At 42.5% G+C, this 17,147-nt stretch overlaps 1 protein-coding gene across 1 annotated transcript; it reads left to right on the forward strand.

The window, feature by feature from the left end:
- The first annotated feature begins 1,618 nt into the window (after positions 1 to 1,618).
- On the forward strand, positions 1,619 to 3,727 carry LOC138368896 (uncharacterized). Its single transcript, XM_069331614.1, has 2 exons — positions 1,619 to 1,641; positions 3,115 to 3,727. Exons 1-2 carry the CDS (start codon positions 1,619 to 1,621, stop codon positions 3,725 to 3,727), a joined length of 636 nt encoding a protein of 211 aa, XP_069187715.1.
- Positions 3,728 to 17,147: the final 13,420 nt, after the last annotated feature.

Consider the following 17,147-nt stretch of genomic DNA (forward strand, 5'->3'; position numbering starts at 1 on the left):
ACAGCATTGACTCTACAAACATCACTGACTCCACCAGCAGCATTGACTAGAGGAACATTGATTCCACCAGCAGCATTGACTCCACCAACACTATTGAATCCGCGAGTATCGTTGACCTCACCACCAGCATTGACACCACTAGCAGCATTGAGGTCGCTAGCGGTATTGACTCCACTAGCAGCATTGATTCTACCAGCAGCATGGACTCCCTCAGAATCATTGACTCCACAAGCAGCCAGCACTGGCTCCTCCTGCAATAATGACTCCACCAGTAGCATTAAATTCACTAGATGCATTGACTTCGCCAGCAGCATTGACACTCCACCAGCAGCATTGTCTCCACCAGCAGCATTGACTACATTACCAGAATTACCTCTACCAGCAACATTCACTCCAACAGCATTGACTTCACCATCAGAATTGATTCTAGTAACAGCATTAACGATCAGCAGCATTAACGTCACCAGCAACATTGACTTCACCAATAGCATTGACTCCTCGAGCAGCATTGACTTCGTCAGCAGCATTGACTCCATCAGTATCGTTTGTGGGGAATTGACCTGTGAGATTTATATTTAATTTATATGATTTTTATTGTTTTTAAAGGTTACAAGATACACATTGGTTGATACAACGAGTGTTTAAAGGTTATGGATCTCTTGAAGCTCCTCCGCTTCAGGACGGGAACCGAGGATGCAGCAGGCGCCGCATCCTCAGGATCGCCACACTGAGGCGCTGAAACAAAAAACTAGCAGCTCTTGGGTCTCTGGTGACGTCAATGAGCTTGGAGCCCAATTCCTTGAGAATTCCCAAGGCACTCTTGCCCCAGGGGCCATGGGTCTCAGGCACTATGGGAACAAAGATGTATTGACTTTCCAATCGCCTGTATTTGACTTATTTTGCTATTTCCCTGTGGTTGGCCGCCCCACCTGCTTGATCAGCACCGAAGTGTACATAGGTGATAGCCAGGGTGGATACACACGTGTAGTCCCACACCAAGTGCCTGCCCCCCCCCCCATTCCAGGAGTATATGGTGATGCCATCAGGGCGAAGTGCGGGGAAATCCGGGTTTTGGTGCCTTAGGATGCGAGGTTTTCTCTCCGCTGGGCACTGAGGTGAGACAAGGCTCCTCTTGATGATGTCATTGACCTTGTTGTGTCTCGCATGCCAGCCCTTTGTGCTTCCGAAATGAAACCCATGCAGTCCGTATTGGTCTGCTTCCTCCCTGTTGCAAATACACTTGTATTCAGTGTGAATTGGGGCACCAAGGCAGAGGGCCACATCTACATGAAGGGATTCTGGATCTAGACGCGTGTCCATTGCCGACATGGGTACTGCCAGGAGGAAGTCTCCTGCATGGGGGGCACAGACTTCTCTGAGGCGAGCTTTCTCCTTGTCTAATGTTGCAGCTTTGAACATGGCATCAGCTATTTTTTCTACTAGCGGGTGGTCGCAGCTAGACTGTTTATGTTTTTTTGTGGTTCTATGATGGGTGCTGGGGCTGCAAGAGGATTCCACTGATTTGAACACTCAGTGAAAGCAGGATCATGTATTCCTGCATAATCACTCAGGGGGTCCAGGTAGGATATCTCTTACAAGGTCGTGTACATGGGAGGACATGGGAGGAGGAAAGGAAGGCTGGTAGAGCAATCTAGGAGGCTGTGTGCACACCAAGGCCGCCGAGTCTGACGGGGAGGGTTGCTTGCTCCCACTGAGAGTCGTCCAATGGCAGTTTCAGGACTTTCACCAGCATGGACCTCAGGAGGGGTGTCATACACATTTAACTTAGGGCTGCTGTAGGATGGAGAACATCTCAGAAAGTAGGTCAACTTAGGGAGAGACAGGCATCTTGTGAGGAGGAAGAGAGCATCATGGGGCATCAATCATGTCAATCCTGTTCAGCAATCTCTTTAGATCAGTGATTTTTGCATCCAGGACCTCCTCGACTGCTTGTGGATTTATATGAATTTATATTGCTTTTATATTTTACGTTAATTTATATATTTTGATAGCAATTGAATAATGGAGTGGACTGTATTTATAAAATGTCTCACAAATCACTTTCTTTACACATTATGGGAGGTTTATATTGTATTATGTAGTTAATCAAAATTATTGATTAGCAGAATTTTACTACAGTATTAGACTACATATATAAAGTAAAATGGGAAGGCCATATTTCATTGTAGGTAGGCCTGGTCCACTGGTTATAAACAAGGATGATCACACCAAATAATTCTTGTGTTTAAGGCTGGCATCAACACCACGTACTGGTATACCAAGTAACTGTTCCGCTTCCTCTTCAATTGTTCCTGGCAAAGGGCACTTGCAATAATAGCAGTAATCCTAAATATATGACAGCTATATCAGAGGAAATATTGCCAATTGAAATAAAGAGATGAGAATAATGCTCAACATGGGTTGTTGCTGACTCATGTCCTAACCGGAATTATTCTATCTACCTAACATCAATGGCCAGGAATGACTAGATAATATTTCGGAATTGGACACTTCCCTTGTTTAGATGATGACTGCGTGTTGATAATGGAAGCACTAATTTACTTTCCATAACACCTCGTCCAGGGGAGTATATAGGAGCAGTTCTGCTCCAGCGACCCATTGCTAAATTAACAATGGCTGACTCCTTCCTCCACTGACGCCCTGGCTCTCTTGTCCAGATGTCAAGTAGTGGTACAAGGGTCACATTTACTCTATTTTGGTACTAATAATTAAGTCGATTCAAGTGAGATTAGAATTTGAATTAGCTGGTGAAATTAATAGCGACATTTGGCAATAATAACCGTTTTCTATTGACGGAAAACTCCACTGCCGTATTCTATGAATTTGTTTATACAACCCTGCAACAATATTATCCGTCGACTGTATTTAATATTAGTAAATAGTTTCGGGTTTTCTGACAGCAGTGACTCCACCAGGGGCACTGATTACAAAAGCAACCTTGGCTCTCCTACAGCACTGACTCAAGTAGGAATATTGACTCCACAAGCAGCATTGACTCCACCAACAGCATTAACTCCACCAGCAGCATTGACTCTACCACCCTTATTGACTCCAGCAGTAGCCTTGACTCTACCAGCACCGTTGATTCACCAGCAGCATTGACTACACCAGCAGCATTGACTCCTCCAACAGCATTGACTCCACCAGCAACATTGATTTATGTAGCAGCATTCACTCCACCAGCAACATTGATTTATGTAGCAGCGTTCACTCCACCAGCAGCATTAAATCCACTATCAACATTGACTCCACTAGAAGTATTGACTCCACCAGCAGCATTGACTCCACCAACAGCATTGACTCCACCAACAGCATTGACTTTACCTGCAGCATAGACTCCACCACCACCACCGCCACCATTCACTCCGCTTGTAACATTGACTCCGTCAACAGCATTGACTCCATCAACAGCATTGACTCCATCAAAAGCATTGACTCCATCAACAGCATTGACTGGAGGAGCATTGACTCTACCAGCAGCACTGACTCCACCAGCAGCATTGACTCCACCAGCAGCATTGTCTCCGCCAGCATGATTGTCTCCACAAGCAACATTGACTCCACCATCAGCATAGTTTCCTTCAGCAGCATTGTCTCCCCCAGAAGCATTGTCTCCATCAGCAGAATTTATTCAATCAGCAGCAGTGCCTCCATCAACAGCATTGACTCTACAAGCATCACAAACTCCACCAGCAGCATTGAATAGAGGAACATTGACTCCTCCAGCACCATTGACTCCTCCAACAGCATTTACTCCACCAGTAGTATTGACTCTACCGCCAGCATTGACTCCAATGTAGCATTGACTCTACCAGTAGCATTGACTCCAATGTACCATTGACTCCACCAGTAGCAATGACTCCAATGTAGCATTGACTCTACCAGTAGCATTGACTACACCAGTAGCATTGACTTCTTCGACAGCATTGTCCGGAGGAGCATTGACTCGACCAGCAACATTTACTCCACAAGCAGCATTGACCCCACCAGCAGCATTAACTCCATCAGCAGCATTGACTCCATCAACAGCATAGACTCCACCATCAGCATAGTTTCCTCCAGCAGCATTGTCTCCACCGGCAGCATTGACTTCACCAGCAGCATTGTTGACTCCACCAACAGCACTGACTCCTTTAAAAATACTGAACAATTTGGAAGATGTTGATCCAGACAATTTCTTCCTAAGGTCACTTGTAACACAAACAAGAAGCAACGGTTTCAAGTTCAAGAAGCTTTGTTTTTTCTCAACTTGTTTTTAAACCCATAAACCGTCAACCCGCCAAATTCTTAATTGCCAAAACTCTGTTAGACTTTTAGATCCAACTGGACAACATCATTGTGGTAGATACCAGTGGCTTGACAAACTACTGGCTTCCTGTCCTCGTAGAGGCCACTAGTATTAGTGGCCATGAGGTAAATTCAGGTGAAAATTCTTCCAAACTTTTTCACTCCATTGAACAAATGCATGGATCCTTGCCAGTCCCCCCTGCAGCACGGCAACTCTTCTCATCACACCACAGAAAACGCATAAACCAACTACTCCGAAACCATAAACTAAACAAAACACAACTTAGCAGTTATCACTAGACCACATGCCGTCTTATTTCAATCCACAAAAATTGCTAGCAATACCGACACAGAAAAACGCAAATTACAACCTTTTCATAAAGTGGCTTACCCCACCAAGACATGCCCTGGTTGGACATATTTTAGAGGGGTAATTACTATAACCACTCTCCTGCCAACTACAGAGCAATTCCAACTACGAAACAATAGAGATCCACGACTTTCCAAAAATCTAGACGACCTTCCTCACCACCCTTCTCTAGAAATTCTTCTCTGACGTGGTCTACAGCACCCCAACATGACAGCCTCCCAAACAGCCGTAAGGAGGCTGCTGCAATATTCCGCAACATTTCCCCTAACAACAGAAGGGAAATATTGCGGAAACCGTGTGCATTACCTGAATTTACTTAAGGACCATTAACATTTGTGGCCACATCGAGGACAGGAAGCTGGCGGCTTGTCAAAGGCTCCCCTATTTGTCTTGATCTTTTCCATTTAGATTTTAAAATCTAACAGAGTTTTGACATTTATGGCTTCGACGGGTAAGTGGTTCCATGCGTTAATAACCTACTGAGTGAAAAAGCATCTCCTGTTCCTAGTCCTACATTGTGGCTTGTTGAGCTTGAAACTGTTTCTCCTTGTTCGTGTCACAGGTGATCTTTTGAAAAAAATATCTGGATCAACATCCATCAAATTGTTTAGCATTCTAAGTTTCAATGAGATGCGTCCTGTCATGCCTGGTGTGCAGTGTTGTTAGCCCTGTGGTCCTCAACCTTCCTGATACGTGAGTTGACTCAGCTCTTGAAGGATTTTTGTTTCCTGGTGTTGCATTTTCTCCACAGCAGCTATGTCCTTATGAGGTTGAGGGCTCCTGTTTGGATACAGTAATCCAAATGGAGGAGATCTATGCATTTGAATCCTATTTTGAATTTTGCCTACTTGTCTCCGTCTGCACTGGGGATCGAACAAGGAACCTCAGGACTACGAATCCGAAGCGCTGTCCACCCAGCTGTCAGGCGCCCAGATACAGTATTCCAAATGTAGGAGATTTATTCAATTGAATCACTGCCTTCCTTTCATTAAAGTCAAAAGTTCCCTTGAATATTCCAAGGGTTTGCTTAGCTTTTCAGACTGCTGTCCTATACATTCTGTGCAATTTTCAGTGAATGGTAGATTTTGACAGCAAGGTCCTTTACTTCATCAATCTGTTGTTATAATGCTGTTAGCACGTGTGTTCCCTGAGAGTTTTTGAAAATGTTGAAAATTCGTTGCATAATACGTTATGCATTTTTTTCTCCCTTTCTATTTAGGGTGTGATGCTGAAACTTGGCCCAGTTGCAGCCCTTTCCTTCACCATTCTGCAAATAAATTTTGAAGAAAATTGAATAACTTTTAATTTCCCCCAATATCCCCCCTTAATTTGGTAGTCCCCCTTTGGTTAATCCCCCTTTGGTAATTTGGCGTGGGTTGGTATGACCCACATGCATGGTCTTGCATTTATTGATATAGAAAATAATTTGCCAGTCTTCTGACCATTTGTGGAGTTCATGTAGATCTCTTTGTATGGCTTCAATATCATTTTCATTTCCTACTTTCCCATAAATCTTTCTGTCATCTGAAAATCTGATGATTTAGTTTGTAATATTCTCGTCTATGTCGTTGATGAATATGACAGTAAAAAAAGGTTGGCCCCAAAAGGGACTCCTGTAGTATCACATTTACTACATTTATCCATTCAGATTAATTCCCATATAGCACCGTTACCTTTCTTTGTTTTAGTAGAATTCTATGATCAGGAGACGAAAATTAGGCAAAAAAGAGAAAGGTGGGCAAATTGTATTTTCTTGAACTGTCAGACAGCTTTTAGACACAGTACCACATAAATGGCTGTTACAAAAGTTGGAGAAACAGGTAGGAGTAAAATATAAGGTGCTCCAGTGGATAAGGGATTATCTAAGCAACAGGAAACAGAAACTGCGAGGGTGGAGACATCAGAGTGGCGAAATGTCACCAGCGGAGTCCCAAAGGACTCTGTACTTGGATCCATCCTGTTTCTGATATATGTAAAGTATCTTACAAGAGGGCAAAGACTCATTCCTCACAATGTTTGCTGATGATGCAAAAGTTACAAGAAGAATCAAAACAGATAAAGATAGACAGAGATTAAAGGACGATCTGGTCAAACTGGAGGAATTGTCAAGAAAACTATGTCCTGGTTCGTATCCTGACCGGGGAGGATTAACTGGGCATAAATCCTTAACTGTAGCCTCTGATTAAGTAAAGAGTAAAATGGGTACTTGGGGCGAGATTCACGAAGCAGTTACGCAAGCACTTACGAATCTGTACATCTTTTCTCAATCTTTGGCGGCTTTGTTTACAATTATTAGACAGTTAATGAGCTCCGAAGCACCAGGAGGCTGTTTATAACCATAACAACAGTTGATTGGCAAGTTTTCATGCTTGTAAACTGTTTAATAAATGTAACCAAAGCCGTCAAAGATTGAGGAAAGATGTACACGTTCGTAAGTGCTTGCGTAACTGCTTCGTGAATCTGCCCCTTGGTTGTAAACGATTCTTCGTGGGGGGGGGGGGGGGGTATTCCAGGGAACAACTTGCCCGAAACGCTACGTGTACTAGTGGCTGTACAAGAATGTAAGAACTCTTGTATATATAAATAAATAAATAAAGGCTACTAATGTTTAACTCATGAAAGTATAAAGTAGTGAAATTAGGCGAAGGGAGCAGAAGGCTGAACATAAAGTATCATCTGGTAGATGAAATCCTTCAGGATTCAAATAGGGAGAAAGATCTGGTGGTTGATATCACACCGAACCTGTCCCCAGAAGTCCGCATCAAAAGGATATAATCATTGACACATTCTAGATTGGCCAACATAAGAACTGCCTTTAGAAACTTGTGAAAGGAATAAATTTAGGACCTTGTATACCACTTGTGTCAGACCAATCCTGGAGTATGCAGCAAGAGCCTGGAGTCCATACCTAGTTACACTTACACAAGACAAGGTAAGGTTAGATAAGATTCAGAGGTATGCCACCAGATTAGTCCCTGAATTGAGACGAATGCATTGACTCCGCCAGCAGCATTGACTCCACCGGCAGCATTGATTCCACCAGCAGCATTGACACAACCAGCATAATACATTCTACATGCATCATTGACTCCTCAAACAGCACTGACTCCTCCAGCAACATTGATTCTTCTAGCAGCATTAACCACCAGCAGCAATGACTCCAATAGTAGCATTGACTTTAAAATCAGAAATTACTCAACCAGCAGCATTAACTCCAACAGCAGCTTTGATTCTACTTTTAGCATTAACTCTACCAGTAGCATTTATTCCACCAGATGCATTGACTCCTTCAGAATCATTGACTCCACCAGCAGCATTGCTCTGCCAGAAGCGTTAACTTCCTCAGCAGAGTTTACTTTTCAAGAAGCATTGGCTCCACCAGCAGCATTGAGGTCGCTAGCAGCGTTGACTCCAACAGCAGCATTGACTCCAACAGCATCATTGACTCAATCAGCTGCATTAACTGCACCTGCAGCAATGATTCCACCAGTAGCATTGACTAGAAGGCCATTGACTCCAACAGCAGCATTGATTCTGCCAGCAGCATTGACTCACCATAATTATTGATTCCACATGCAGCAAGCACTGGTTTCGCCTTCAACAATGACTCCACTAGCAGCATTGTCACCACCAGTAGCATGGTCTTCGCCTGCACCATTGATGTCACACGCAGCATTGACTCCACCAGCAACATTGACTCCTTCAACAGCATTGACTCCACCAGCAACATTGACTCCTTCAACAGCATTGACTCCACCAGCAACATTGACTCCTTCAACAGCATTGACTCCACCAGCAACATTGATTCTAGTAGCAGCATTGACTATCAGCAGCATTGACTCCACCAGCAGCATTAACCCCACCAGCAACATTGACACCACTACCAGCACTGACTCCATCAGCAGCATTGACTCCACCATCATCATTGACTCTATCTGCTTCATAGACTCCACCACCCACAAAATAACATACGTGGGAGCCAGTGCACGAGGCTTTGTGTACATGTGTGTAGGGTATGAGGAAAAAATAGTGAACAATGACTCGTGGAACACGAGTCATTGTGGAACGGGTATCACAACACACATATAAGTTGGAAGTGTAGGAAAATCGTGCATAGAATATTATAAATATAGAATACTAGAAATATAGAATAGTGGCAAGAGGCGGCATGAGCTAGGCTGTGTTTACACAAGCCACGAGGCCTACCCCAGGGCACGTCCCACAGTGATAAAATACGGAAAATATATAGTGTAATATGGAAATGTGGATCTAGGAATTAGTAATAAAGTGAGTGAGTACCATTGCAAGCCGGAAATTAGGCAGAAAATTCTTTGTAAGAATACAAGCATAGAATAAATCAGTGTTATAAATCGAGTAACTGGAAACTGGTGACATCAACCTGGGACAACAAGAGATCACCTGTACCGACCAGGGACCAGCTTCACTACCCTACGCTAAGTACCTGCCATAAAGTTTGAACAAAATAACATACATAATATTACAAATATACGGTATACATATAATATTATAAATATTAAATATATAAATATATACATATAATTTTATAAAGAGTTAAAAGGACTGATATCAACAAGTGATCCATACAGTGAAGCACAAGTACAATACAATACATCAGACAATGGAGAGGTGTGGTGAGTGTTCAGGAGTACTGGGAAAACGTACTGTAGGCGTCAAGTGTTGCATCTGTAACATAAGATTTCACCTGGGCTGTACAGAATTATCCCCAAGATGCACAAAAAGGCAATGAATTTACTGGGTTTGCAAAAATGACAGGTTAATGTTGGAGAACATAACTAAACTGATGAAAAGCATTCCCGAGTCACAGAGATTATCATTCACAGACAAGCTACCAGTGATATATGCGGACTGGGAAAAGACAACATTGGATAACGACCAAAAATCAGGAACAAATAGTTTAGAGAACCGCAGCAGTAGTGTGGAGGAAGAGGGTATTGTGGTACAAAATAACAGCAATATTGCAGAGCCAGGATATATAATATAATATATATTATAATATAATTAATATAAACGATGAGAGCAACAGTGAGACAGAGAGCATAAATGAAGGAATTGGGACGAAAAACGGAGATGGCTCCAATAAAGAGGTAGACAAGACAGACACAAGTATAAATACCTTGAAAAACGCAAAACCAGAACATATTTGCAAATTCTACGCTAAAGGAATATGCAAATATGGAAAATTCGGAGCAAAAGGCAATTTTCTGCATCCTCGAAAATGCAGGAACATGTTGGCGAGGGGTACATGCCGTTTTGGAACAGGGTGTAGATACTTCCACCCTAAATTATGTCAATTTTCAATTAGGGACAAAATATGCTACAATCTTCAGTGTCCGGAATTCCACGTGAGAGGTACACAGCGTTATAGACGGGAAGATCAATATGACACTACTGGAATTTTTTTAGAGGACGGCAGAAACAAAGTAGTAAATATAAGAGAGAGGAACAGTCAGATGGAACCACTACAGGATTGCAGAGGGGAAGGGAGATACCCACAAGACTGGAATACAAGTTACCAACATGCACACAGGTACTACACCACACAACACCCGTCCTACTACCAAAACCGGACGAATCACTTCCAAAACAACACACCCTGGACCGGGGTAGAGTGGGGGGAGAACTATCAAAGCCCACCAAAAGTGACACGCAATGTGGGAAATCATTCATATTTGCAAACATACAAGGCTTGAAACCAAAATCAAGAAATAAAGTTAAAATCATAAATGGCCTCCTAATAGAATCGAACTCAATATTTGGTGCATTTACAGAAACCCACACAAAAGACCACATGGATAGTGAAATCTGGACTCCGAATTATAATTTATATAGATGTGACAGAGTAATTAGGTCAAGTGGAGGAGTAGGTCTGTATATTAAAGAGGAGCTGGCATGCACAGAGCTCCTGAACTCGTCCAATGAGGTGGTAGAGGTACTTGGAATCAAGGTAGAAAATATGAATCTACTTTTTTTTTTAATATACAAACCGCCAGATGCAACAGTTGAGGAATTCACTGAACAGATCCACAAAATAGAGAATATCCTTGATAACCTAGCAAACCCAGTACCAGATATCATCTTCCTTGGAGACTTCAATCTACCCAGTTTAAAATGGAGAATAGTAAACAATAACATCATAGCAGGAAATCAACCTGGAAATAACCAACCACAGGTCAGAGAACTACAGAGATTCTGTGACAAATTCTCGCTCAGTCAGCAGATTACAGAACCAACTAGGAACGAAAGCACGCTGGACCTGATATTCACGAACAATGAGGAGCTAATCAGAGACATTACTGTCTCAGACACTACGTATTGAAGTGCAAACTAACGTTAATAACGGTAGTAGGCCCAAGAGAAACAACAAGCGAGAAGAGTTATTCAATAAATTAAATTTTAATAATAAGAGGATAGACTGGGAGAAAATAAACAGGGAACTCACAAACATTCAATGGGAAAATGTTCTAAGAAATAAAAATCCTACAGAGGGAATAGAAAAACTGACGTCTGAAGCATATGAAGTCTGTCTGAAACACATATAAGGGGCATAACTGGCCGACCCCTCACAGTGTTCAAGAGAGAATTGGATAAGCACCTCCAAAGGATACCTGATCAACCAGGCTGTGACTCATACGTCAGGCTGCGAGCAGCCGTGTCCAACAGCCTCGTTGATCAGTCCGGCAACCAGGAGGCCTGGTCGACGACCGGGCCGCGGGGACGCTAAGCCCCGGAAGCACCTCAGGTAACCTCAAGGTAAGGTAACATGTTCCTTTGAGGAAAGCCAGAAAGAGGTCCAATGTAGAAAGAGAACGCAGACGACATTACAAAAGGAGGAAGAAACTAACGGAAATGCAGACACGACTCTCCATACAGAGAAGAAATAATTTAAACAGGGAGATTGAAGAAATCGAACAGAGACTGAAGCATTCCTAACAGATTGAAGAAAGGCAACTAGAACAGAAAGCAATTCAAGAAATAAAGAAAAAACCAAAATATTTCTTCCCATATGCTAAATCAAAAGCGAAAACGACTGCCAGTATTGGACCTATTCGTATTAGTGAAGGTTTATACACTGAGGATGACAAAGAAATTAGTGAAATCCTAAAAAAGAAGTATGAAGACATGTTTAGCACTCCGATACTCAGCATGAAAGTGGAAGATTCGGACAATTTCTTTATGAATGATACTCAAACACCTGTAAATATAACTGATATCAACACGAGCATGGGAGATTTTGAAAGAGAAATTGACAATATGCCCATGCACTCAGCCCCGGGTCCAGACTCATGGAATTCAATATTTATAAAGAAATGCAAAGTGGCAGTAGCACAGGCACTCAGTATAGTGTGGAGGAAGAGCTTGGACACAGGGGAGATACCAGATGTGCTTAGAGCAGCAGACATTGCCCCTCCACACAAGGGTGGTAGCAAAGCATTTGCAAAGAATTATAGACCAGTTGCACTAACGTCCCACATAATAAAAGTATTTGAAAGAGTGATCAGGAGTCAGGTCACTAGATTCATGGAAACCAATGACCTCCACAATCCAGGCCAACATGGATTTAGAGCAGGAAGATCATGCCTCTCACAGCTACTTGACCACTATGACAAATCACTGAGGCATTAGAGGAAAAACATAATGCAGATGTTGTATACACAGATTTTGCAAAGGCATTCGACAAATGTGACCATGGAGTGATTGCACACAAAATGAGGTCAATGGGTATAACTGGTAAAGTAGGACGCTGGATACTTAATTTCCTGTCGAACAGAACACAAAGAGTAACAGTCAATCAAGTAAAATCGAGTCCGAGCGCAGTTAAAAGCTCTGTACCTCAAGGCACAGTCCTTGCACCACTGCTGTTCCTTATTCTCATATCAGATATAGACAAAAACACAAGTCACAGCTTCGTGTCATCCTTTGCAGATGATACAAAAATTAGTATGAAAATTACCTCTGCTGAAGACATTGATAAACTACAAACAGATATTAACAAAGTTTTCGATTGGGCAGCAGAAAATAACATGATGTTTAATGGTGATAAATTCCAGGTACTCAGATACGGCAAAAATGAGGATCTTAAACATAATACAGGGTACAAAACACAATCGAATCTGCCCATAGTAGGAAAACAGCATGTCAAGGATTTGGGAATAATGATGTCCGACGACCTAACGTTTAGGGAGCATAACCAAGCAAGTATTGCGTCAGCCAGAAAAATGATAGGATGGATTACGAGAACCTTCAAGTCCAGAGATCCCATCGCAATGGTTGTACTCTTCAAATCACTTGTGCTGTCCCGTCTTGGTACTGCTCAGTACTCACTTCCCCCTTCAGAGCAGGAGAGATTTCTGAAATTGAGGGAATACAGAGAACATATACGGCACGCATAGACGAGATAAAGCACCTAAATTATTGGGATCGTCTCAAAGCTCTCCAAATGTGCTCACTAGAAAGGAGACCAGAGAGATATCAAATAATATACACATGGAAAATACTGGAGGAACAGGTCCCAAATCTGCACAGTAAAATAACAATGTACTGGAGTGAACGACATGGAAGAAAATGCAAAATAGAAGCAGTGAAGAGCAGAGGTGCCATGGGCACAATCAGAGAACACTGTATGAACATCAGAGGTCCACGGTTGTTCAACGTCCTACCAGCGAGCATCAGAAATATTACAGGAACAACCGTGGACATCTTCAAGTGGAAACTAGATTGTTTCCTTCAAGGAGTGCCGAACCAACCGGGTTGTGGTGGGTATGTGGGCCAGCGGGCCGCTCCAAGAAACAGCCTGGTGGACCAAACTCTCACAAGTCAAATCTGGCCCCGGGCTGGGCCTGGGGAGTAGAAGAACTCCCAGAACCCCATCAACCAGGTATCAACCAGGTACCAGCATTGACTCAACCAGTAGCATTGACTCCATCAACGGCAATGACTGGAGGAGCATAAACTCTACCAGCAGCATTGACTCCACCAGCAGCATTGACCCCACCAGCAGCATTGACTCCACCAGCAGCATTGACTCGACCAGCAACATTCACTCCACCAATAGTATTGACTCCATCCTCAGTATTGACTAAAGGAGCATAGACTCCACGAACAGCATTGACTTCACCTGCAGCAATGACTCCGCCAGCAGCATTGTCTCCACCAGCAGCATTGTTGACTCCATCAACAGCACTGACTCCTTTAAAAATCCTGAACAATGGAAGATGTTGATCCGAACAATTTCTTCATAAGGTCATTTGTAACACAAACAAGAAGCAACGGTTTCAAGTTTAAAAAGCTTTGTTTTTTCCAACGTGTTTTTTCTCAACTTGGTTTTAAACCCATAAACCGTCAACCCGCCTAATTCTTAAATGCCAAAACTCTGTTAGACTTTTAAATCCAACTGGACATCATTGTGGTAGATACCGGGGGCTTGACAAACAACCGGCTTCATGTCCTCGTCTAGGCTACTAGTATTAGTGGCCATCAGGAAAATTCAGGTGAAAATTCCTCCAAACTTTTTCACTCCACAGAACAATAAATCCTTGCCAGTACCCCCTGCAACACGCCACCTCTTCTCTAACCATCACAAAAAACGCATAAACCAGCTACACAGAAACCGTAAAGTAAACAAAACTCAACTTAGCAGTCCTCTGTACACCAACTGCCGTCTTATCTCAAACCACAAAAATTGCTAGCAACACCGTCACAGAAAAAACAAATTACAACCTATTCATAAAGTGGCTTACCCCACCAAGACATGCCCTGGTTGGGCATATTTTGGTCGGGTAATTACTATAACCACTCTCCTGCCAACTAAAGAGCAACTCCAACTACGAAACAATAGAGGTCCACGACTTTCCAAAAAATCTAGACGACCTTCCTCACCACCCTTCTCTAGAAATTCTTCTCTGACGTGGTCTACAGCACCCCAACATGACAGCCTCCCAAACAGCCGTATGGAGGCTGCTGCAATATTCCGCAATATTTCCCTAACAACAGAAGGGAAATATTGCGGAAACCGTGTGCCATTACCTGAATTTACTTAAGGGTCATTAACATTTGTGGCCTCATCGAGGACAGGAAGCTGGCGGCTGGTCGAAGGTTCCCCATTTGTTTTGATGAACTTTTTCATTTGGATTTTAAAATCTAACAGAGTTTTGCATTTATGGGTTCGGCGGGTAAGTGATTCCTTGCGTTAATAACCTACTGAGTGAAAAAATATCTCCCGTACATTGTGACTTGTTGAGCTTGAAATTGTTTCTCCTTTGTTCGTGTCACAGCTGACCTTTTGAAAAAATTATCTGGATCAACATCCATCAAATTGTTTAGCATTTTCAGTTTCAATGAGATGCGTCCTGTCATGCCTGGTTTGCAGTGTTGTTAGCCCTGTGGTCCTCAACCTTCCTGATACGTGACTTGACTCAGCTCTTGAAGGATTTTCGTTTCCCGGTGTTGCATTTTCTCCACAGCAGCTATGTCCTTATGAAGATGAGGGCTCCTGTTTGGATATCTTGAGGTTATCTTGAGATGATTTCGGGGCTTAGTGTCCCCCGCGGCCCGGTCCTCGACCAGGCCTCCACTCTTAGGAAGCAGCCCGTAGCAGCTGTCTAACTCCCAGGTACCTATTTACTGCTAGGTAACAGGGGGCATCAGGGTGAAAGAAACATTTTGCCTATTTGTCTCCGCCTACACCGGGGATCGAACAAGGAACCTCAGGACTACGAATTCGAAGCGCTGTCCATCCAGCTGTGAGGCGCCCAGATAGAGTAATCCAAGTGTAGGAGATTTATACAATTGAATCACTACCTTCCTTTCATTAAAGTCAGAAGTTACCTGGAAAATTCCAAGGATTTGGTTAGCTTTTCAAACTGCTGTCTTCTACCTACTGTGTAACTTTCAGTAGATTGCACGATAGATTTTGACAGCAAGGTCCTTTTCTTCATCAATCTGTTGTAATGTATATGTTATTAATTTGGTAGTCGTGGCGTGGGTTGGTATGACCCACAAGCATTGTCTTGCATTTGTTGATATAAAAAAGAATTTGCCAGTCATCTGACCATTTGTAGAGTTCATGTAGATCTTTTTGTAAAGCTTCAATATCATTATTGTTTTCTTCTTTTCCATAAATCTTTGTCATCTGAAAATCTGATGACGTAGTTTATAATTTTCTCGTCTATGTTATTGATAAATATGAAAAAAAAAGATTGGCCCCAAAATGGACTCTTACAGTATCTCATTTACACATTTCTCTATTCAGAATAATTCCTATATAGCACCATTTCCTTTCTTTGTTTAAAATTCTATGACCAGGAGAGAAAAATTAGGCAAAAAAGAGAAAGGTGGGAAAATTGCATTTTCTTGGTACACAGGTACAGGTACACAGACTGTTAGAAAGCTTTTTGAGACAGTACCCCATAAATACCTGTTACGAAAGTTGGAGAAACAGGCAGGAGAAAAAGAGAAGGTGCTCCATTGGATAAAAGATTATCTAAGCAACAGGAAACAGAGAGAAACTGTGAGGGTGCAAACATCAGAGTGGGGAGATGTCACCAGCGAAATCCCACAGGGCTCTCTACTTAGACCCATCTTGTTTCTCATATATGTAAGGTATCTTACAAGAGGGTATAGACTCTTTCCTCTCAATGTTTGCTGTTGATGCAAAAGTTATGATAAGATTCAATACAGATGAAGATAAATAGGGATTATATTACGACCTGGTATAACTGGAGGAATGGTCTAGAAAAAAGCTACTAATGCTTAACTCAGGAATGTATAGAGTTATGAAATTAGGCGAATGGAGCAGGAGGCTGAACACAAGGTACCATCTGGGAGTGGAAATCCTTCCGGAGTCAAATTAGGAGATAGATCTAGTGGTTGACATCACACCTAACCTGTCCCCAGAAGCCCAAATAAATAGGATATAATCAATGGCATGTTCTAGACTGGGCAACATTAAAACTGCCTTTTGACACTTGTGTACGAAATCGTTCAGGACCTTGTATACCACTTATGTCAGACTAGTCCTGGAGTATGTAGCTCCAGCATGGAGTCCATAACTAGTTAAACATGCACAAGACAAAGATAGAGAAGATTCAGAGGAATACCACCTGATTAGTCCTGGAACTGAGACGTATGAGATACGAAGAAAGGCTAAAGGAGCTAAATCTCACGTCACTGGAAAATAGAAGAGTAACGGGAGACATCATCTCCACCTACAATATTCTCAGGGAAATTGACAGGGGTGGACAAAGACAAACTATTTAACATGGGTGGAAAACGAACAAGAGGACACAGTTGGAAACTTAGTAGGCATATCAGACACAGAGACGTTTGAAATTATTTTTCAGTGCCTAATTAGTTAACAAATGGAATGCATTAGGCAGGATGTAGTGGAGGCAGACTCCATGCACAGTTTCAAATGTAGATATGAAAGAGC

The sequence above is a fragment of the Procambarus clarkii genome, chromosome 26, assembly GCF_040958095.1.
Source record: "Procambarus clarkii isolate CNS0578487 chromosome 26, FALCON_Pclarkii_2.0, whole genome shotgun sequence".
NCBI lineage: Eukaryota > Metazoa > Arthropoda > Malacostraca > Decapoda > Cambaridae > Procambarus > Procambarus clarkii.